We start from the raw sequence: 22,577 nt of genomic DNA, 5'->3' as shown, positions 1-22,577 counted from the left end.
TGATGAGAGACAAAACAGAAGACTATCTTCTTCATGGGCGGGCCTGTGGCGTGGTGGTTGAGGTGACTGGATCCCACATGGCTGGCCCCATAATTTGAGTTCTGGACTGAGTGGCTTGAAAAAGACACTGGGCACATGTGTGTGCATGTCCAAAATTCTGCAAGGAGAAACGGAAGTGAAGGGATTGTGGTGCGACCATTCCCCACGGAACGAGCTTTGTCATCCACTTCCCTTCTCTGTCTCCTCAGTGAGTACACGTGCCCTTTGGAAAATTATTATGTATCTTTTTTTAAAAAACAAAACAGGATTTTGGCTTAGGGTGCATGTGCTTGCCGAAAAGAGAGAGACAGTGAGAAGGAAAGTGAGAAAAACCCCTAGCGGGGATGGCCACACCACAATCCCTCCTCCAGTTTCCTCTCGGGGATTTTTGGGCATACATGCACACGTGTCTGGCATGATTTTCAAGCCATCAGGTCCGGGACTAGAATCGTGGTCAGCCGTGTGAGTGTCTAGCCACATAACCACTATGCCATCAGCTGGCCTAGGATAATTATTAAAAAAAAAAAAGGCTATATTCATCTAACGTGACAGCATGACACAAACGAAGCACTGGAGCCTGCGTTGTGCACCTTTTCACACGTCAATACCAACCACATAGTCCCTCTCTCCCTTCTCCTCCTGCTCAATTCCAGACTTTTCTGCCAGTCCTTGTCCCCTTTTTCTCCCTCAGGTTGAAGAGGGCCCTGCTTTCTTTGCTTCCTGTTAGAACACACCATTTGGAGGTCTAGACCAGGCTTACTGTGAGGGCCCTCATTGTTCTGTGCCCCAACCTCTGTTGTCACTCAAGACCCATGTGGCGAGACAGGCTCCAAGAATTTCAGAACTCTTGCGACGTTTGCGTATTAACTCTGAGCATGGACACATGTTGCCGCAGATTCCAGTCAAACTCCCTGATACCTCTGTAGTGGAGTAGTGGCACTGCGACAGCTTCACATCCAGTCCCAAAGGGGAAATGAAATATTCAAAAACTTAGTTAATTAATAGAGGTGCTATGATTGAACCTAATTCTCAGCTTCCTGGCAGCTAAGGCAATTGAAGAACTAGTTTTACTGTCCAAGTTTGGATTTTAACATCTTACTATTTCCTTTGCAATTAGTGAAGCACATAAGAATCATTAAAATCACAAGAAAAACGATCAGTGCTTAAATATAACTGACATCACGTTCACACATCCCGACACGCTGAACCAAGCCACAGAAAGCACCAAACGCACCATTTCTAAAGGAGGGTCCTCCCAGGAATCAGCCCTAAAAGTGCTATGGATTACAGTACGAGAAGGCTAAGGCAGTCTGCACAAAAGGCCAAGAAGAAACAGGTTTCTATCATGAAAGTCCAAAACAAGGCGCCAATCATCCTAAAGATGAGTGATGAGAGACAAAACAGAAGACTATCTTCTTCATGGGCGGGCCTGTGGCGTGGTGGTTGAGGTGACTGGATCCCACATGGCTGGCCCCATAATTTGAGTTCTGGACTGAGTGGCTTGAAAAAGACACTGGGCACATGTGTGTGCATGTCCAAAATTCTGCAAGGAGAAACGGAAGTGAAGGGATTGTGGTGCGACCATTCCCCACGGAACGAGCTTTGTCATCCACTTCCCTTCTCTGTCTCCTCAGTGAGTACACGTGCCCTTTGGAAAATTATTATGTATCTTTTTTTAAAAAACAAAACAGGATTTTGGCTTAGGGTGCATGTGCTTGCCGAAAAGAGAGAGACAGTGAGAAGGAAAGTGAGAAAAACCCCTAGCGGGGATGGCCACACCACAATCCCTCCTCCAGTTTCCTCTCGGGGATTTTTGGGCATACATGCACACGTGTCTGGCATGATTTTCAAGCCATCAGGTCCGGGACTAGAATCGTGGTCAGCCGTGTGAGTGTCTAGCCACATAACCACTATGCCATCAGCTGGCCTAGGATAATTATTAAAAAAAAAAAAGGCTATATTCATCTAACGTGACAGCATGACACAAACGAAGCACTGGAGCCTGCGTTGTGCACCTTTTCACACGTCAATACCAACCACATAGTCCCTCTCTCCCTTCTCCTCCTGCTCAATTCCAGACTTTTCTGCCAGTCCTTGTCCCCTTTTTCTCCCTCAGGTTGAAGAGGGCCCTGCTTTCTTTGCTTCCTGTTAGAACACACCATTTGGAGGTCTAGACCAGGCTTACTGTGAGGGCCCTCATTGTTCTGTGCCCCAACCTCTGTTGTCACTCAAGACCCATGTGGCGAGACAGGCTCCAAGAATTTCAGAACTCTTGCGACGTTTGCGTATTAACTCTGAGCATGGACACATGTTGCCGCAGATTCCAGTCAAACTCCCTGATACCTCTGTAGTGGAGTAGTGGCACTGCGACAGCTTCACATCCAGTCCCAAAGTTTGGATGGCAAATTCGTTTGCGGTAAATGTAAGAAAGATTCGTTTTGTATATTTCCTTGGCTTAAAAAAAATGAACTTGATTCTTAGAACAGTGTCAGGATTAAGAAAAGCTGAGCACAAGGTAGTGTCCGTGTTTCCCACAATGCCCGCCAGTCTCACACACATGCCTCACACCGTTATAATGAGCCAAACTGGAGATCGTATTGTTTACTTAAATCCATCTCTTTCCCCTCAGTTTCCCACATGACGTCCAGTGATCCTGTCTCCTTGGTCTGCTCTGGACTATGGCAGTCTCTCGTAGTGTCCTTCTGATGTCTTTGATGGCTTAGAGGGCTGCTCGGGTATTTTGCAGGAAGCCTTCAGTGGGAATTTATTTCCTTTGATTAGGGTTGTGATGATTTGGAGGAAGGCCTCAGAGGTAAGGCCCTTTTCCCAGCATCGAGTGTCCTCTCAGTCATCTCTGTCCACATTGGCCTTGAGTTAATACTCAAACATCGTGTTGCAGGTTTCTCCACAGCCCTCCCACAAGGTCTCTCTTTGAAGGTATCACTTGGAGCAGCTCACACCAAAAGAGTAGAGTGCGTGCTCCCTCCTTGGCTCCTGGGATAAGGGGCTCGGGCACTGTAGAGGGTCAAGCCTCTTGCCTCAGGGTGACCAAGCTTGTCCCCAGGGTCAGGAGCCCAGACTGCTGTCTGACAGAGGAGGTCTGCAGAGCTATGAGGACACTGCAATCACCCAGGAGAAGGAACACACAGGGGCTGCTCCAAGGGCTCCTGAGGGTCTCATGGGTTTCATTTCAGGTCCCGTCCTGGCACTGGGCTGCATTCCTACCCTTAGGTGACATCAGACACCCTTCTCTTCTTCTGTACCAAGCCTTGGTTGCTGAAATTATCCTAAATGCTTTTTTTCCATCTTTATTCATGACAACATGTTATACCCATGCACAGAAGTGGGACAGAGAGAAAGCAGCCCCCAACAGGGCCTGGACACACTACAATCCTTCTTCCTGCAATTCTCCATCCTGTCAGAGCATGACACATGCTTGTGTGCCCCTGGCACATTGCCACATTGCCACTGTGGCTGGGATTCACACCAGGGCTGCAGGGGCCAGGCAGGCACCTACAAGTGTGACATGGGAGGTGTATGTGGCATCTCAATCTTGGCACCACTGGCATTTTGCCATTTGTCATCCTGTGTGCTGTGGGACAGTTAGCAGCATCCCTGGCCTCCACCCATTAGCCTCCAGCAGTTCCACCTGGTCAGATGTCTTGAGGGGTACATGTGGGGTGTGGTGAGTGGAGGGATGACCAGAGACTGCGTGGGTCAGCTGCCTAGTAGATTCCAGAGCCCTTCTCCACCTCCACAGCTGCTCCAGCATAGTCACGAACACAAGAACTGGCAGTTCCATCACCGAGGGTGTCCTCAGGCCATGTACTGCATGAGGCCAGGCCTCCATGCTCCCACCTGCTAACCGTGAGCCCAGCTTCACTGTTTCTCCCATGGCCACAGGGCAGGTGAGTGCTGGCAGGTGAGCAGATGGGATGGTGAGGAGCACTGAGCAGCATGGCCACAGAGCACCTGCCGATGATTTACCAGAGAGCACTGCATGTCAAGGCATGACTCCACGTGGAGAGCCGTGGGCAGGTGTCTCCATGACTGCCAAGCAGAAAATGGTCTATTTCAGTGAGCAACTTCTACAGTAAAGGTGATACGGCGCTCTCTTCCCTCTTGCACATTTTAATATGCCCTCTGTGCAGAGGCAGAAATTCCCATAAAAGTCGTCTCATCTTGCCTGAACTCCAAGTCTTCCCTCCTGGCAACAATCTGACACACACTTTCCGCCTACCACTGCTCTTCACTGCTGCTCAGGGGCTGCACAGGAAGCTGCATGGGAAAGGTAACCTACTTCTAGTTCACTTCTCAGGAAAGCTTCTTGACAAAAGTTTAGTACACGTAATGAAGTGTGGACAGGCAGTTGATATTTTATCAAGAGCGAAATGGTGCCTGACTAAAGCAGCCAAAGGAAATAAAGGGCTTGCTTTTGGTTAGACTGTTCACTAAAGCAGCTCTGGTCACACTGTTGCTGCAGGTACTGCGCTGCATCTGTGCCCCTGGTGCATGTACTGCATTGTGCCTCTGCTCCTGCTGCAAGTATTGCACTGTCTGTGCCCCTGCTGCACATACTGTATTGTACCTCTGCTCCTGCTGCACGTACTGTGCTGCGTCTGTGCTCCTGCTTCAAGTACTGCACTGTGTCTATGCTCTTGCTGCACGTACTGCACTGTCCCTCTGCTCCTGCTGCATGTACTGCATTGTGCCTCTGCTCCAAGTATTGCACTGCATCTGTGCCCTGCTGCACATACTGTGCTGCGTCTGTGCTCCTGCTGCACATTCTGCACTGTACCTCTGCTCCAGCTGCATATACTGTATTGCATCTCTGCTCCCACTGCATGTACTGCCCCTGCGTCTGTGTCCCCACTGCATGTACTACTGCTGTGTCTGTGCCCCCACGGCATGTACTACCACTGTGTCTGTGCTTCCACTGCATGTACTGCCCCTGCATCTGTGTTCCCACTGCATGTACTGCCCCTGCATCTGTGCCCCCACTGCATGTACTGCCCCTGCGTCTGTGCCCCCAGTGCATGTACTACCACTGTGTCTGTGCTCCCACTGCATGTACTGCCGCTGGGTCTGTACTGCTGCTGCTGAGCAACAGAATTTTCATTTGCCAAGTCTGAGCCAACTTGCCCACTCTACCGTTTTATTCATGATTGTGCTTTGAGCAGGTAACATTGTTGCTCCTCCTTCCAAATGGAGACCTGCATGTGGGGAGAACAAATGAAATGAGAGACAGCACAACGTACCTGTCGTGTCTCAGGGCTCTCATATCAACATAGACAGTGGTTGGGTCAGGTCCTGAGGTCCCCTGCAAGCAACAACACAGTGTGGTTAACTTGAGTTCTGTGGAAGGAAATGGGGGTCTGTGGTTTTTACTAGCTGGGAAGCATTTCTTTAGCAAAATTTTAAAACTAAAAAAAAAAAAAAAAAAACCAAAAAGAAAAAACAAAAACAGAAACAAAAAACTAAAAGCACTAAACTATACCTTTCCAAGGTACCTGCTAACTTTCAGTTAGAAAACCTTAATTCCAAACGGAACATCTGATTAAGATAAAACCGGATGTTCCCACACCCTGGCCACCAATCACATACGTACAAATAAGAAGATGCACCATGGACTTTGCCAAGGAAAAGAAGGTTGAAAACGCCAAGGAAATGGTTGGCTGGCCAAAGCAGGTTGTCAAGGATACAAGGCATCCCCTGAGAATGTTTTAGGACGTGTGTCCAAAAAGGTGTATTTTTAGAGCTCAAGATACTGAAGCAGATATGGGACAGAAACTGACACAGACTGAGGAGGAAGAGGTCAGAGATAACGATCTTGTTCCTGTAAGTTCCGCTCGTGCCTTAGCTGGCCAGCCGCAGGAGGCTGCTTTGTCCATGACCTAAGTCAGGGAGGTTGTATGTTTCTCTCGGTCACTAGCTGGGATTTTGTGGTCTGACCTCTCTGTGTATTTAACTCAGGGGTCCAGACATCTTATCTGGGCACCATAAATCTCTTTAAAAAATTAAGGTGGGCTAACTTCTGACCAATGACCTCTGTCCACCTAAGAGCAGTCTGACTAAGTCAACATTTATGTGCATTTCTTGGAAAGGCAATATAATACTTCGGTTAGAAAAAGATGGACCCTACAACAAATTTGTCAAAAACAAATTTTAAAAAAAAGGAGTTCTTTAGAATTTAAGAGCTATGTTTAAATTACTCAGAAAAGAATCTTAATTCTGTACCAATGACATATTTAAATACAGGGAAAAAAAACCCCCTGACTTTATTAAAACATACCACACTACTCAGTAACCCTGGCTATTGCTCTGTCTCGCCACCAAGGAAGAGAAAAAGGGCCCATGTGCATCGGCCTCCAGGTGGGGCCCTCAGCGAGCACAACAGAACATCCTTTCTGACTTTGAGAGTCAGCGAAGCTGAGTACAGACCAGGGCTGAGTGGAGACTGATTTGTTCTGAGTCATACAAACACAAAACCACAGAAGGTCATTAAAAAAAGGCAAAACAAAACAAAACAAAACAAAACAAAACAAAACAAAACAAAACAAAACAAAACAAAACAAAACAAAACAAAACAAAACAAAACAAAACAAAACAAAACAAAACAAAACAAAACAAAACAAAACAAAACAAAACAAAACAAAACAAAACAAAACAAAACAAAACAAAACAAAACAAAACAAAACAAAAAACCCAAAAGAACCAGAAAACAGGTCAGTTAAAGTGGAAAGTGAAGTATACAAGGGAGATGGACCCAAATTGGCAAAGAAATGACTGATCGTGTGCAGTGGAAATCTGGCGTTTGTCACAGGTGCAAACCGTCTGCAGAGACCTGAGAGGTGACATCACCCTGTGCCGTCAGTACCCTGATCATGGGGTCTACAGACCCTTAGTCAATCTCTGTCTCAACCTCTAGTCTGTCCCACGGCTGAAAGCGGCGGGAGGGAGGCAGGCACTGGTGCAATGAGTGTGAAAGTCCCCTACCTGCTCGGCCAGTGTCCGCAGCCTGTGGGGCTACAGCAGCAGGAGGTGGGGAACAGAAGAAAGGAGAGAACACCAGACCGACAGAAACCAGAAATAAACAAGGGACACACACACAGAACGATCCAGGATTAAAATGGGATGAGGGGTGGGGGAATGCAGAAAGCGGGGAACAAAGTAAAAAGAAGATCAAAAACAATGTCAAATATGGAAACTGTTCAAATTAATCACTGTACCATTAAATGCTAAAAAAAATTTTAAAAGATGTCAACATATCAACAGAGCAACGGAAGAGAGTAATAGGTGACTAGCCATGGACACACAGACCTGAGCTAGTTTCTGATGTAGACAGTGAGTGGTCTTGTGGGGCACTTTATTTTATGGTGGCGTCCTTTTCTTAGAGAGGTGTAGAGTATAAATCTTACGGGCTAATTCTGTTGACTGCACCTTCATTGGAATAGTTCCAAGTTTCCAATTACAATAATGAATGAGAGCCTGGAAGCTTTCACATCTAAAATTAGGTTATCTAGTTCTAATTCATCCACAAAATTGGGTGAGAGAAAGGAGGCAAAAGCACATCTGAAGCCTAAAGAAACCAAACATCAGGGGGACCAGCAGTTAGCGTAATGGCTATGTCGCTGGATTCCCATGTAGTTGACTGCGGTTCACGTCCCAGGCCCGGTGGCTTAAAACTCACACCGGGTGCGTGTGCGCGTGTGCCCAAGATCCCGAGAGGAGAATGGAGAAGGGATTGCAGCATGGCCATTTCCCCTGGGGTGGGGGCTGACTTCTTGCTTTCTGTCTCTATCTGGTGAGCGCATACACCCTATAACGAAAAACTTGTCAAAAAACAAAACAAAGAAACCAAACATCGGGCTTGCATGTCATCTAGCTCAGTGGCCTGAAGAATTCCTGTCCAGTGAGTATCCTGTCAATCATCACCCTTGCTGTTACCCAGACATGTCAACCTCCGTTTTCTTCTCATCGCCCTAGGTTTTAGTACCCACCTGCTACCCATTATCACGATCTACAGCAGCATAAATAGCAACTCAGGCAAACGCCTTAGGTGCATTCTCCCTAGGCTACTTAAGTATCTTTTCCCAAATATTCCCAGAGGAGTAGAACAAGCAGCGTCTTCATGGGCACCTGTATGATGCACAATTTTGCTTTTATTCACGGCCCAGTACCAGCCCTGATTCCCTGCAATGACAATTGCTAGGCAGACACCAGCAATAACAACAGAAATGGGGAGGGGGGCGGGGGACGGGGAAGAGTTCTTAACAGGTTTTCTATGGGCTGAAAATTGGTAATAAAGTCAGATTGAAAAACTGCTACCTTCCAAAATGGAGCCAAGTCTATAAAAATAAGCAATGGTTCGATTTCCCCCCCACCCCAAGGGAGCAAATGCTTGCCTGAGAGAAACGGAAAGAGAGGGAGACGAAGGGGAGAAAGAAGCTCTCATGGGGAATGGCCACACCTCAATCCCTTTCCTCCATCTCTCTCCCTCCAAGGTTTTGGGGTATACGCACACCCGTGTCCAGCGTGCTTCTCAAGCTGCTGGATCTTGGGCTGGCATCACACAGTTTGCCACGTGCGATCCACTTCCTTAGCCATCAGGCCACAGAGCTGGCCTACATGGCTCAAAATGTAAATAAATGTGTCATTCCATCCATTTCTCTGTTGCTTACTTCATTGTAGTGCTTATGGCTTTTGCTATCTCTCAGTATCTTTATTTTTAAAAACTAGAGGCAGGACAGGAGGAAGAAAATAACTGGGTTAATAAAGGTAGGGGCACTCTGAAGGGCTGCTGGGCTTTTACTGCTGTATCTAAGCTAAATGCAATGATTTAAATAATTTCCTCCTTTTATGATTCCTTGAAAACCAATTATTAATTGGAATAAAAAATAAGTCAATGTTCTAAGTTATCTCAATTCACAAATTTTGCTTAAAAGGTTCCAGGTAGTATCTCAGGAAAAAAAAAAAGGATGATCAAGACCTTATTTTCTATCTGGTGTGGAGGAGACACCACCATGTCCAGAACAAAGCAGGTCTACATGTCAATAAAGGATGCACCAAGGAGGAGATAAAGTTAAAACAGAAATGTTTCCAAACTTCAAAATCCCTGTGGTACCTAGCCTGAATTTCAACATATGTATTATGAAGTGCATATTTATCTTGCCAAAGAATGCAAATCCTAGTGTGGTCTTAAATAAGAACATCCCTAATGCATGTATGTGTTTAGAGACCATCAACTACTTCCTAAGAGGACCAGCAGAACACAAAGTGATCTGTTCCAATGAAAGCTTATTCAGAAATGAAGATAAAACATTTTTAAAACTGTATCTTATGTTAATCAGAAAACAGGCTTCACGTAAAACTTAATTGTGTAATAAAAATAAATGTACTAAATATAAAATTTTTGAGTAGTGCTGTCATACCTTTTCTACATTTTTATCTTTAAATTGTGGTTAGAAACCACAAATGTAATACACTTCCCTTGCATGACAGACTTGGCAACATTATGAAGTCATTAACAGTGCTAGTACCGATCTAAACTCAGAGAAATGTATTTGATGAAAAAAGGCTATTTTACACTTTGATTCACACATTTGATGGCTAAAAAGTGACTACAACATGCAAGACTCTTTTTTTTTTCCTTTTTTTGGAGAGATTTTTTCGCTATAGGGCGCATGCGCTCACCAGATAGAGACATAGAGACAGAAAGCGAGAAATCACCCCCCAGGGGGGATGGTCACGTCGCAATCCCTTCTCCATTCTCCTCTTGGGATCTTGGGCACACACGCACACGCCCGGAGTGAATTTAAGCCACCGGGTCCGCACACGCGATTTCTCACTTTCTGTCCCTCTGTCTCTCCAGCAAGGGTACACACCCTACAGCAAAAATATTTCTTGGGGAAACAACAACAACAAAACTCCACCGGATTTCCAAATCTTAACCAATATGATAGGGAACCTCTAAGTCCTATTCATTATTTGATTTTGCTACTCTGACATCTTTACATAGCTGTCAAACTATTTTTCTTTTTACTATATATTTTAGAAATTAGAGTAAATGAAATGTAAACTTTGGGCTAACCTGGAGGCAGGCTGAGAGGGCACATTGGTTCAATATGCTCATTATCTAAGGGCTAAGAGAAACTGGTAGGAATCTCTCTAGCTCGGGACCAGCAGTTGGTGTAATGGCTGTGTTGCTGGACTTCCATGTAGTTGACCGTGGTTTGAGTCCCAGACCCGGTGGCTTAAACTCACACCGTGTGCATGCGTGCCCAAGATTCCAAGAGGAAAATGGAGGAGAAGCAATTGTGGCATGGCCATCCCCCTGGGGGGTGGGTGATTTCTCGCTTTCTATCTCTTTGTCTCTGTCTTTCTGGAGAGCGCATGTGCCCTGTAGCAAAAACCTCTCCAAAAAATAAAGAAAATAAAAGAATTTATCCAGCTAAATCTTTTTAAAAGTCACTATTAAAGTTAAAGCAGTGGTTTTCTAAGTTGGCCCATAGGTCTCCAGAGTCTTTGGGACTTGCAGGGAAACTGTGAAGTCAAAATTACTTTCTTATCAATCCTAAAATGTGGATTTCCTTTCCTGCCATGCTGACCTTTGCACTGATGGGCGGAGAAGTGGTTTGAGCAGACACATGGCCTCAGTCACGGTGGGGCCACAGAACCCCAGAGGCATATCTGTCCCTGCAGATGAAAGAAAACAATAGTCTCCCTCATGAATACCTTCGATAAAGTGATGAAAAGCATTAACTTGATTACATGTTGACTACAGATGCCTGTTTAATACTCCATGAGTTAAAAATGACCAACTCTGGGATGTTTGTCTCCAGGAAAGGCACAGCCCTGAGCTGTAAGCCTGCCTTACTGGTTTTTTTCATTGAACTCCAACTTTACTTCCAAGAATAAGTGACAGACTGATTATATATTTTTTTCTTTTTTTTAAGAGAGATTTTTGCTATAGGGTACCTGTGCTCACCAGAGAGAGACAGACAGACAGAAAGTGAGAAATCACCCACATGCACCCGTTGTGATTTTTAAGTCACCGGGTCCGGGTCTGGAACTGGGGCTGACTATGTGGAAGTCCAGCAATGTAACCATTACACCACCTGCGAGTCCGGACAGACTGATATTTAGACATGGGTATCTCCTGAACATTTTCTTGAAAAGGAACGAAGTGAGCCTGTTACTGGGAGGAAGAGAAATCTAAGTATTTGTTGCTAATAATACATTTGGACATTCAAGAAAAAAATTCATTTTTGAAGGTCAGGAGGTGGCGTGGTTGTTAAGGCACTAGACTGCCACATGGCCTACAGTGGTTCAAGCCCTGGCTGGACCTGGTGGCCTGAAACTCATGTCAGGTATATATGTGTGTCTGTGCCTGAAATCTCAAGAAGAGAATGGAAGAGAAGGAATTGCACTGTGGCCATAGCCCCGGAGGGGTGCTTTCTCACTTTTCTTCTAACTCACTCTCTTTCTCTGGCCAGCACACACACCCTATAGCAAAGAAAATTCACACACACACACATATATATGTGTATATATATATATATAGATGTATAATTTTTGAAAATTTGTATCCTTCATTGTGTACTTGGACAACTTCCTAATATGTAGAATTTTCTGGTGAGATTGGTGGCAATATTAACAAATGGCAATTTTTTAATATATGAGATTTGTTATCACATTGAATTGGGGGTGGGGGATATATACATTCAGACCATAGCAATCACCATCATCCACACCTCATTTACTTTCAATGTAATTATTGATAAAGTTAGCTGTTTTTTGGGGGGGTTCCTTTTGTTTTTTGCTCCATTATTATTATTATTATTTTTAAAGATTTTTGCCATGGGTATGTGCACTCACCACAGAGAAAGAGAGAAAGTGAAAATTCACCAGCCAGGTGGATGGCCATGCCACAATCTCTTCTCCTCCACCTCCTCTTGGGATTATGGGCACGCACATGTGTGCCAGGCATGATTTTCAAGCTGCCAGGTCTGGGACTGTAAGTGGGATCCAGTACCTTAACCACCACACCATCTGCTGCCCCTCCTTTTTTTTGTATGTGTGTGACTGGAATATCTTTGGTATAGGGTTTTATCTTTCTATTGAGCTTCTTACCATTAGTTTTTATGTGTAGAGAGGAAAATTTGCATCAAGTATCACAGTACTCTATCAGCAATGGAACAATCTCACAGCAGAGTATTTCAGTTTCCCTGCCCTTCTGCCCTGAGGTCCTGCTGTCTCAGCTGTTACTCCTACAGATGCTACAAACTGCTCAGTTGCTACTAGTTCTGCTTTAAATAGTTGTCTGCCATCTCTTATCATAAGGAAATGCAAATCAAAACCACAAAGAGATACTACTTAACCCCAGACAGAATGGCTAAAATTTAAAAAATAATGAAAAGCACTAGCTAGGCTGTGGTGAAAAGGGACCTCTCCTACACTGTTGATAGGAAAGCAAATTAGTACAACCACTTTGGAGAACATACGGAGATTCCTCAGAAAGCTACAAATAAAACTACCATATGATCCAGTAATTCCACTCTTAGGTATTTACCTAAAGGACAGAAAATCCCTCAGTTGGAAAAACACTTGCACATCCATGTTTATTGCAGCATTGTTTACAATTTTTAGGACATGGAATCAACCCAAATGTCTGAAAATAGATGACTGAATTGAAAAGAAATGTGGCATATGCACTCTGGAATACTACTCAGCCATAAAAAAACAATGAAGCCCCTGACATTTAATACAAAGTGGATGAACATGGAAGATTTAATGCTAAGTGAAGCAAGCCAGACTATGACAGACTTTGTATGTCCCCACTCAATATATACTGATTATCTGTGCTCTATGGCCAAAACGGAAAGTTTAGAAGATATGGAAACAGGGGGGGCAATGGTAGGTAGATACTAGAGATAGTAAGGAGGGGGTAACAGGACAGGGGTAACTCAGGGGTGGGTAATGGAGGGAGAGAAGGAGGGAAAGGGGAAGAAAAAAGGTATGTATAATTAACAAAAAAAAAGAAAAGCTACTTGCCGATGATAGTGTCTATAGTAACTTCTTTGTCTTAACTGATATGCATGGTATTCATGCAACAACAAAAAAGCAATGTACACTGTAAAGATATATGTGAGTAAATGTAAATTAAAATTTTAAAAAAGGATATTTCTGTAACTATACATTTATAGATTTAAAAAATATATTTACCCTTTTCAAGCATTCTCTACCTGTTCTTACAAATTTCATCTCCATTTTGCTATCATTTCTTTTTCTACTGAGAAAGTTCTTAACTTTTTTTTTTTTTGAGATTTCTAATATAGGGTGCATGTGCTCACAAGAGAGAGAGAGAGAAAGCGAGAAATCACCACCACCCCCACACCTGGGGGAGGGATGGTCACACCATAGTCCCTTCTTCATTCTCCTCTCAGGATTTTGGACTCGCATGCACATGTGCCTGGCATGAGTTGAAGCAGCCGGGTCTGGAACCACAGTCAATGTATCAGCATTTCTTATGATGTATATTACAGGTGATGAACTCTCTCGGATTTGCCCTGTCTCGAAACATCTGCTTTATCTTCCACTTTGAAGGATATTTTGCTGGATAAATATTCTTTTAACACTTGGAATATATCATTGCTTGTATTTGACTTCCATCATTTCTGACAGGTTCGTTTTCATTATTTCTCCACACATACTGCTTCGTTAGCTTTGTAGCAGCTTTAAGACGGCCTCTTTATCACTGGGTTTCAACATTCCACATGTTTGGGTGAGGTTTTCTTCTTATTTTCTCTGTCTGGAGTACGCTGAGGCATGGGTTGATATCTCTCATCAATCTTTGCCATTATGTCCTCAAATTATTCACTTGCTCCATTTTCTTTCACCATCCTCATCCCCTTTCTGGAACGTGCAGGAATATTAGAGCCACAGATTTCATACTCCTTGTTCCATCTGTTTGTGTTCCAGTTCAGAACACTCCTGTAGTTGGGACTTGGTTTATTCAATAATACTTTTCCTCTGCTCATCTAGTCTTCTATTAAATCATGGGGAATTTCAAATTTCTAGCACTACAGTTTTCATTTCTAGCATTTCTATAGCATCTTTTATAGTGTCTACCTTTCTATAAAAGCCCTTTCTCCTTAAACACGTCATATATCTTTTCAACTAGACTCCTGAACATATCGCAGCTATTTTAAAGTCTCTAATAATTCCAATACATCTATTAAGTTTATTAACTGCTTCCTCTTGTGACCATGTGTCACATTTTCTTGCTTCTGCATATGTCTAATTTTTGATTGCGTAGCATACACTGTGTATAGAGACTGAAGTAAATACAATGCTCAGAAAAAGGCACACTTGTTCTCCAGTCAAGTCACTTGTTTGGACCCTAAATAAATCTGTGCTGTAGTTGAGCATGGTCCTGGCTTTCTTGAATCCTTAGTTAGAACTTAGTTCAATGCTAGCTGAGCCTGCCTCTGAGCAGGACCAGGATCTCGGCTAGGAGCACTGGCAAGGTTCCTTTCTACACTGTGGTGATTTCTTTCTACTTCATGGCTTGGCCGCTGGTGTTTTAGATAGCTGGGCGGTTCTCTTTCCTTTCTATTCTCAGCCCATTATGCTGCAGAACCCCGAGCTTTTAGAAGGCAGTAATACACTGCACTAGGCGGAGGCCCCACCCTCATTTCTAGGCACTGGTGGAATGCCCTGTCATCTGGGCCACTGTGGGGGAGAGGCACCAGCCTCCCTGCTCTTCAGTGCTGGCAGCCACTGTCTTGCTGTCTGCGGTCCAAATGCCTCAGAAGACTGGTGTTATCCTCTGGGCCCCTCCTCAGACCTCAGAGGCCTGTGACTCTGCATTCAAAAGCCTGGACAACCTCAGATAAGTTCATCAGCTCCTGTTCCCTGCCTTCCAGAAACTACTGCCTTGGATTTGGAGATGGTCCTGTCCTGTCCACTTTGCAGGAGCTCTCACCCTCTGGCTCTGCTGCCAGCACCTGGCCCAACTCCACTTGGCTGTTAAACAGATTCAGCTGGCTTTCTGCGATGCCCCCTGCAGTGGATTCCCTGCAACTCCTCTGCCAAGGAAGAAATCAAATTCAGGTCTCACTCCTTCTAGAAGAATTTGATTCATCTGGATTTCTTTGAATCTTCAGCTAATTGATCTTAGAAACTAAGATTTTGTCTATTAAACAGATTGTTCTAATTTTTAGGATTGAAACACTGGTATCTAAAACTCTCAATGAAAAGAGGAAGTTCAAAATCCTTGTTGAAAAACTTATTTTGCTGGAGTCAGAGCTCATTTCTGTGGTTGGTATTAAGTACTTTAACTGATTTAGAAATTGATAGCAGAAGTCTCTGCAGGTAACATTGTCAGGGAAATTGGGGGGGAGGGGCTCTGAAATAGATGATCTGCTTGGGCAGGGGCCAAAGGTGGTGAAAATCCAACTCATACACTGGGCTGGACTCCAGCAGTGCTGCCATCTACCGGCAAGTTGGTGAATGAAACCACTTTCACAGGTCAACCAAGGATGGGCAGCCTGCTTTTGCAGAGTTTTACTGGAACACAGTCATGTCCATCCATTTAGTATTGTCTGCTTCTGCTTTGAACCACACCAGAGCAGCAGTTGTGAAGAGATTGTACAGATGGCAGGTCTAAACTCCATCTCTGACCTTGAAGAAAACTGACCATGGAAGCTTTAGTTCAAGACCTGCTGAGCTACAAAACAGCAAGAAAACAGTCAGACCATGAGGGGGAGGGCCGGGTCTGTCTGTGCTTCTGAACTCGGAGAATGACCGGTGAGCGCAGAGTCTTAGTTCCTAGTTCAAGGCGCAGACTAAACCCCAGGAACTTTCCATGACTGTGGTAGTCACTTGCTTGTGATGACAAGAGACGACTCAAACCAAAGTGAACACTGAAGCGTGCAGTCACCTGTAGACATCTCCTCAGTGTCTCCCAGGACCCTGAACTATGCTAGTTTTTCTAATATTCCTGAGGGTGCAGACAGACTCCCAGCAACTGGCAGGTTCAACACTGATTATTTGTTTGATGCAACAACTCCAGTACCAGCTCACACTATGCGTCCAAAACATTGATACATGAACGTCCCTCTTCTTTCCCCTCCCTAGTCCCTCACCTTTACACAGTGACCATGGCAGTACACTTCTCCACCTTGCAGATGGAGAGGAGGAGATCCTGGGATTGGCCCCAACCACTCCTGAGTATTTGGCTTATTTCTCATGTGGACAGAGGGTGAGTGCATTAGTGATGCAAAGTGAAAGCTGCACCGTGGTTTTGGGGGTGGGGTAGGGTAGGGGTGTATAAAAATGGGATGAAGAGTGTGCATCAGTGTTGGGAAGCCAAAGGGGTGGGGGGAGGGGGGAAGCAGGCATCTGCATTCCCTTTGGACCCACTTTCTGTATTTGGGGAACTCCCACACTTTGAGAGTCCTGGTGGGATATGGAGCCCCAATCTGCATATGGAACTGAAAATCCCAGATGCTCTGCTTGCAGCCTCTCTGGAGCTGGGGCGTGGGCAGGTAACCAAGCCTCTGCAAACCAGCTGCATCCATGCAGGGCACAAGGCAGCACTGAGCTCTCGTGCTCAGCAGTGAAGGAGTCTGAATGAGATTAAGGCGTGTGGACAGCCACGCTGGGGGGAGTCTGAGGTCAGGAGCCAGGTCAGTGGCACGGCCCCCAGGTGTGGTGTCCTCATAAGAACACACTGGGGCACGGCTGGCTGTCCCTGCATGCACAATCTCGAAACTGGCTCTCAAGCACCCTCAGTGAGGCAGAGAGCTCTCCAATGACATTTTAACAAATTCCTTTTCATTTAAATTGCCAGAGGAGGTTTTCGTTGCTTACAAATTAGAATGCTGACTGATTTACTAGGTAATTGAGAGTACAGTTTCCATGATCTCAAATATTCGTTTTCATTATCTAGAACAACGTATAGCAGCAGGAGAGGATGTAAAAGTTCCAGCTGAATGTGACGAATTCCCTGGAGCATGCAAACCCCCATCGGCACCTTATTTATTTGTACGTCCCTCATCGAAAAGCAGTGTAGGGGAAACTACTGACTTGAGAGCTGAAATTAATGAAAGTCTTATTAGAACGACTTCTTTCCCTTTGAGAATTACTTAAGATTTATATCACCCTCCAAGCCTTTCACTTTGTTATTCTTCCCAAGAATCAATGACTATCACCAGCGGGGCCGTATTTTCTCTTTCATTGTGTGAGCTTCAAGATTTAAGGTGGACGACAACTTTTACTATTGATCTAATTCCACAAGGCTACTTAAAATAAAGCTTTCTTCTCACACAATCATTATTTTTCTATATAATAAAGCCCACAAGTTCTGCTGAAGTTTTTCCTAAAAAAGAAACAATTTAGGTCTCTTTTAGAAAATAGAAGACCTCATTATTTCTTCCATTCTTCTGCTGGAAGGAAGATGCTATTTTTTCTGTTACAGTGAACTACATTTTCTAATCTAATGTTATCAAAGACCTTCCAGCTTATGTTTCTGAAGAGTAATTGTGACCCGGGGGAATATCTTTTCCAATAAAGGTTAATAAACAAATGACACTTGTTACTAGTACTAAGAGAAATTTATGTTAAATTGAATTAAAGACAGAAATCATAAATTGATCTTTCTAATGTCCATTTTTATCATAAATTTAACAGAATGAAATTATTATTATTATTATTATTTTTTTTGGAGAGATTTTCACTATAGGGCGCGTGCGCTCGCCAGACAGAGACATAGAGACAGAAAGCGAGAAATCACCCCCCGGGGGGGATGGTCACGCCTCAATCCCTTCTCCTCCATTCTCCTCTTGGGATCTTGGGCGCGCACGCACACGTGCCCGGCGTGAGTTTTAAGCCACCGGGTCCGGGACGCGAACCGCGGTCAACTATGTGGGAATCCAGCGACATAGCCATTACGCTAACTGCTGGTTCCCCAGAATGAAATTATTTTCAAGTCACTTTTTATAGCTAAAGTTTCTGAGAAACGTCATTCCGAAGAATAACAAAGACTCCAACATCTACATTTCTATTTTATTTCCTAGCTCTGTCAGTTAGTAAAGCTCATTGAACTTCTTTGAGCCTTAATATCTTGTGCCTTAAAAATGAAATGACCAAACTTTACCCTTAATAAGAGTGGAAAGGTAACTTGATGCTAACTGAAGACAGGAGTCCAAAGCATTTCTTAAAGAATGTATGGTGGGGGCCAGCAGATAGAGTGGTGGTTAAGGTATTGGACTCCCACTTGGCTGACCATAGTTCAAGCTCTGGACCCATGGCTTGAAAACCACATCAGGTGTGTGTGTGTATGCTGGAAATCTTGGGAGAATGGAAGAGAAGGGTAGTGGCATGGCCATCCCCTTCCCCAGTCCCCAGGAGTCATAGTGATCTCTCCCTTTCCCTTTCTCTGTCCTTTTCTGTCTCTTTCCTGTGAGTGCATACACACTATGGCCAAGACAGACAGACTGAAAGAAAAGAATGTATGGTACTTTTTTGTTATTGTTGTTTTAATTTTTTTTTTCCCCACAGGGTGCATGTACTTGCTGGAGAGAAACAAAGAAAGAGAAAGGGAGAGGTCATCCCAGGGGGCATAGCCACTCTGCAGCCCCTACTCCTCCATTCTCTTGGGATTTGGGGCATGTATGCACACGCGTCCAGCATGATTTTCAAGTTGCCAGGTCCGGAGTTTGAACCATGGTCAGCCACGTGGGAGTCCAGTGCCTTAACCACCATGCCACCTGCTGGCTCCCTGTGTCTTGGGGTTTTAAGTGTCAATGTCTTTTTTCTGAAGGTGGCGGTCCTGGACTTCCTGTTTGTGTTGAAATACGGAATCTCAAAGAGCAGCAACCTGTGATTTTCACCTGGAGGGAAGTCACCAGCAATGACGAGGGCTTCTGTTGGGTGCAGTTTCACAGCGTGGGTTCATTTCACAGAAATTCAGTGGTTCCTGAATGTACTTTTAGGAGACTAGACTCTAATTTAAAAAGTATATGTCTAACTTCTCTGGAACTAGCAGTTAGCGTAATGGCTGTGTCGCTGGACTCCCACGTAGTCGACCGCAGTTCGCGTCCTGGACACGGTGGCTTAAAACTCAGGCCGGGTGCATGTGCGTGCGTGCCCAAGATCCCAGGAGGAGAATGGAGGAGAAGGGATTGCGGTGTGGCCATCCCCCCTTGGGAGGTGATTTCTTGCTTTCTGTCTTTATGTCTCTCTCTGTCTGGCGAGCGCACACGCCCTATAGCGAAAACCTCTCCAAGAAAAAAAAGGTATATGTTTAACTTCTCTAATGTGTGTCATGTGTAAACGTATGGGAAAGAAGTTAAAGGAATCTACTTCAGTACTTTCATGAAATACATCCAACATTGAGAAGGGACTGGGTGAGAACAAGACACATTGTGTTGGCACAAGGGAGATCCTTTGGTAAAAGGGGTCATGGAACACAGTAGAAAATGTGAAGTTGGTGCAGGGGTGAAGAGCCATGGGAATTCAGGGGGAGGAAAGTACTCGGACCCAGAGGAATTAGAAAAGACTTCGCAGCGGTGCCTGGAGGGAGAAACTGATTTGCCACGTGAAGCCAGTGGGGCACACACTCCCGGCAGGACAGCGTGAGCCAAGGGGCAGGGAGCAGAACTTGAAGACACGTGATAGAGAAAGGAATTTAGTATCAACTACACAAAGGGAAGAGAGAGGCTGGGGCTGGATGGTGACAGGACCAGAGCACCAACAACAACCCTTCTCCTTTCTCTTCTCGGGATCTTGGGCATGCACACGCTCCCGGCATAAATTTTAAACCGTTGGGTCTTGGACACAAACCTCAGTTGACTATGTGGGAGTCCAGAGACGTAGCCATTACACCCTCTGCTGCTCCCCTCTCTAAGTAATTTCTAGTAACCATTCAGAAAAGGAGAAGCTGGCTTAAAATGAATTGAGAAGCAAATACATAGGAATAAAATCCTGAAAATGTGCAAAAATGTTTAAAGATGCTGCCAACACTGCAAAATAGCGCCAAGACCCAAGATAACTAGAATTAACTGCTGAATTAATAGCTATATTGATGGAGTTATTTTCTACAAAATAAAAAACTCACACTGCTATTTCCTGTGGAGAATATAAAGCCTCACTTCCTTAACATCTTTATAACGCATACTTAGTAAGCACCCACCAGGTGCCAGGCTCTGACCCAGGAGCTGAGGCACCGTAATGAGGGAGCCTGTGGCCCAGGTGCTCATGGCAAAGATTCGCACACCAACTTCATTTTGGACCCTGCATCACTTCCTTAACCATATTTTTCTTTCATCTCCTTTTCTTTAAATTTCTTATTAATGTATTTTATCTCCTCCTACTTACTATGCTCCTTCCTCATAAATCTTAAATATTTTGAAACCAGGTAGATGGCTATACACGAAAAAGTAAAGAAATGCATGTATTCTATTCTTTCCACCTCCAATTTTTAAATTTTATACCATGAAGTGTAGAACTCTGTCTCCTTCCGGAGCCAACAAGTGCTAAATGTCAGTAAGCTAATAGGGAACCCATTCTCCAATCTTTTTCCTTTCTCCCAACTTTTGGGGAGAAAAACAAAACCCAGAAATATCTGTGACCAGTCACCTGCTTTTCATATGAATTACTGATTTGCTCTTGACTGGGGAGTCCCCACCACTTTCAAAACAAGGGAAGTGAAGTGTGACATGGCGCCAGTGCTGAGTAAGTAAGAAGTGGGGGTCTGCCTTCACCATTTCTCCTACTGGAACAGATGGCTAGAAACGTTTATGAGGAGCATAAGGTGAACAGAGAAAGCAAGCTTTAATTCCTGGAGAACTCGTCTGGGTGAGATAAATTCAATTCTTTAGACTACCTCTTAGAGAAGGAAATAAATTTCAATCCTAGGACAAGGTTTAATTGACTCATGAAAAGAATTTGATCATTTACACTTCTTTTAAAAAACAATTCTTTATTATTATTATTATTATTATTATTATTATTATTTTGGCCAAAGAGAGAGAAAGTGAAGAAGCAAGCTACCAGGTCCAGGACTTGAACCATGGATGATCATGTGGGAGTCTAGCACCTTAACCATCATGCCACCTGACAGCCTCTATACTTTTTTAAAAATATAACTAATTCAAACAGAAGGAAGTGGAAGCAAGGAACACCCAAAATGAAAGTTAGAAAACATTTTCAGTAGCTATTTTTCTAAAGTGATCTCCTTGGACTCAGGACATGCGAAGAGGACAGGTTCCTTCCTCTGCTACAGTGCCTAAGACTGAGCACTTCAAATGGGCAAGAAAGCAGTGGACCAAGTGCTTTCTGAGGCTCATCCACACCAGTCACCTCAGGACATGACCTTTGGGATCATAAATGAAAGGGACAGTGGGGCGCACCAGGAAGTGGAGCGATGCATGCTACCCTTCATCTCACCAGCCCCTGCTATGAGTCGAGTGCATGTCTTAGGTGTGTTCAAGGAACAAACCCTGTGGCCCTGGCTGGCCGAGATGCTGGGTATGTATGGGAAATTTTGGGAAGGGCACTGCTGTATGCTTTCCCCTTTTCCTTGACAGTCCTCATCTGGCATCATGATCACTATGGATTGGTGTATTTATGTTAAAAGTTTCCAAAACAAAAGATACAGTGAAAGTGGTGAAAAATGGACTAAGGAGGGGTCCAGCAGGTGGTGTGGTGGTTAAGGGCACTATATTCCCACTTGACCGACCACACTTTGAGTCCTGGACCTGGTAGCTTGCTTTCTTACTTTCCTTTTCTCTCTCTGACTCCGTTTGGTCAAATTAAAAAATAGTAATAACAAATGAAATTAAATACATAAATAATTATTTTTTTAAAAAAAGAAATAAACTAAGGGGAAAAATGTAACCATGTTAATCTAGAGCTGTCTTGTGAAAACACACTTATTTGGCAGAAAGGCAGCTATGTTCTATGTTGCCATGACAGCAGCCTGCTCCCAAACCTACTTAATGTAGTGAAATTCTTCCTACAGAAATTACTGTCTACCTACAGGAGACTCCATACTCCAGAGACAGGATATTTTTACAGTGAAACATTTGTCTAGTATCTAACCTTTAAGAAATCTAATACCAGAGGTCTAGACACACTGCTACTCCCGTGACAAAAGTTAAAATGTTACAGAACAGAAGGGGCAATAGGCTAGTAGTTATCCACAATGGATACAAATGCAGCCTATAGGTACAAAGAAATAAGTGTGCACTGGCCACACGCATTTGATTAAATGACACTCTAAAGGTAGCTAGCATCAGCCAAGGAAAATATTGGTATGCTACATGTCGGTGCTGCTGCACACCTGTCACTTAAAGGTACGCTTTTGACTTCTGCATTTACTGATACAGACAAAACTCACCTGCAAGCAAATTGCCAGGTTCACTCTGCAGCCAAATGACGTACTAACAGCCCGTGGGTGGAGGCCCAGGTCCTTAAACAGTTTTGAGAATGACTGTGTGAGTGCTATCCGAGGCAGATCTTACGACACAACT

At 44.2% G+C, this 22,577-nt stretch overlaps 1 protein-coding gene across 1 annotated transcript in view; it reads right to left on the bottom strand.

The window, feature by feature from the left end:
* Positions 1–22,577, bottom strand: part of DIP2C (DIP2 acetate--CoA ligase C (putative)) — a 213,468-nt gene that overhangs the window by 17,473 nt on the left and 173,418 nt on the right. Inside the window, exons 32-33 of the mRNA XM_027775359.1 lie at positions 22,445–22,566; positions 5,298–5,359 (exon numbers count right to left, since the gene is read on the bottom strand). Coding sequence (XP_027631160.1) covers positions 5,298–5,359; positions 22,445–22,566 — 184 coding nt within the window. The remainder of the gene's footprint in view (positions 1–5,297; positions 5,360–22,444; positions 22,567–22,577) is intronic.

This window comes from Tupaia chinensis, unplaced genomic scaffold (assembly GCF_000334495.1).
Source record: "Tupaia chinensis unplaced genomic scaffold, TupChi_1.0 Scaffold000052_1, whole genome shotgun sequence".
NCBI lineage: Eukaryota > Metazoa > Chordata > Mammalia > Scandentia > Tupaiidae > Tupaia > Tupaia belangeri.
The sequence above is the reverse complement of the archived record's forward strand: the minus strand, read 5'-3'. Positions and strand labels throughout refer to the sequence as shown.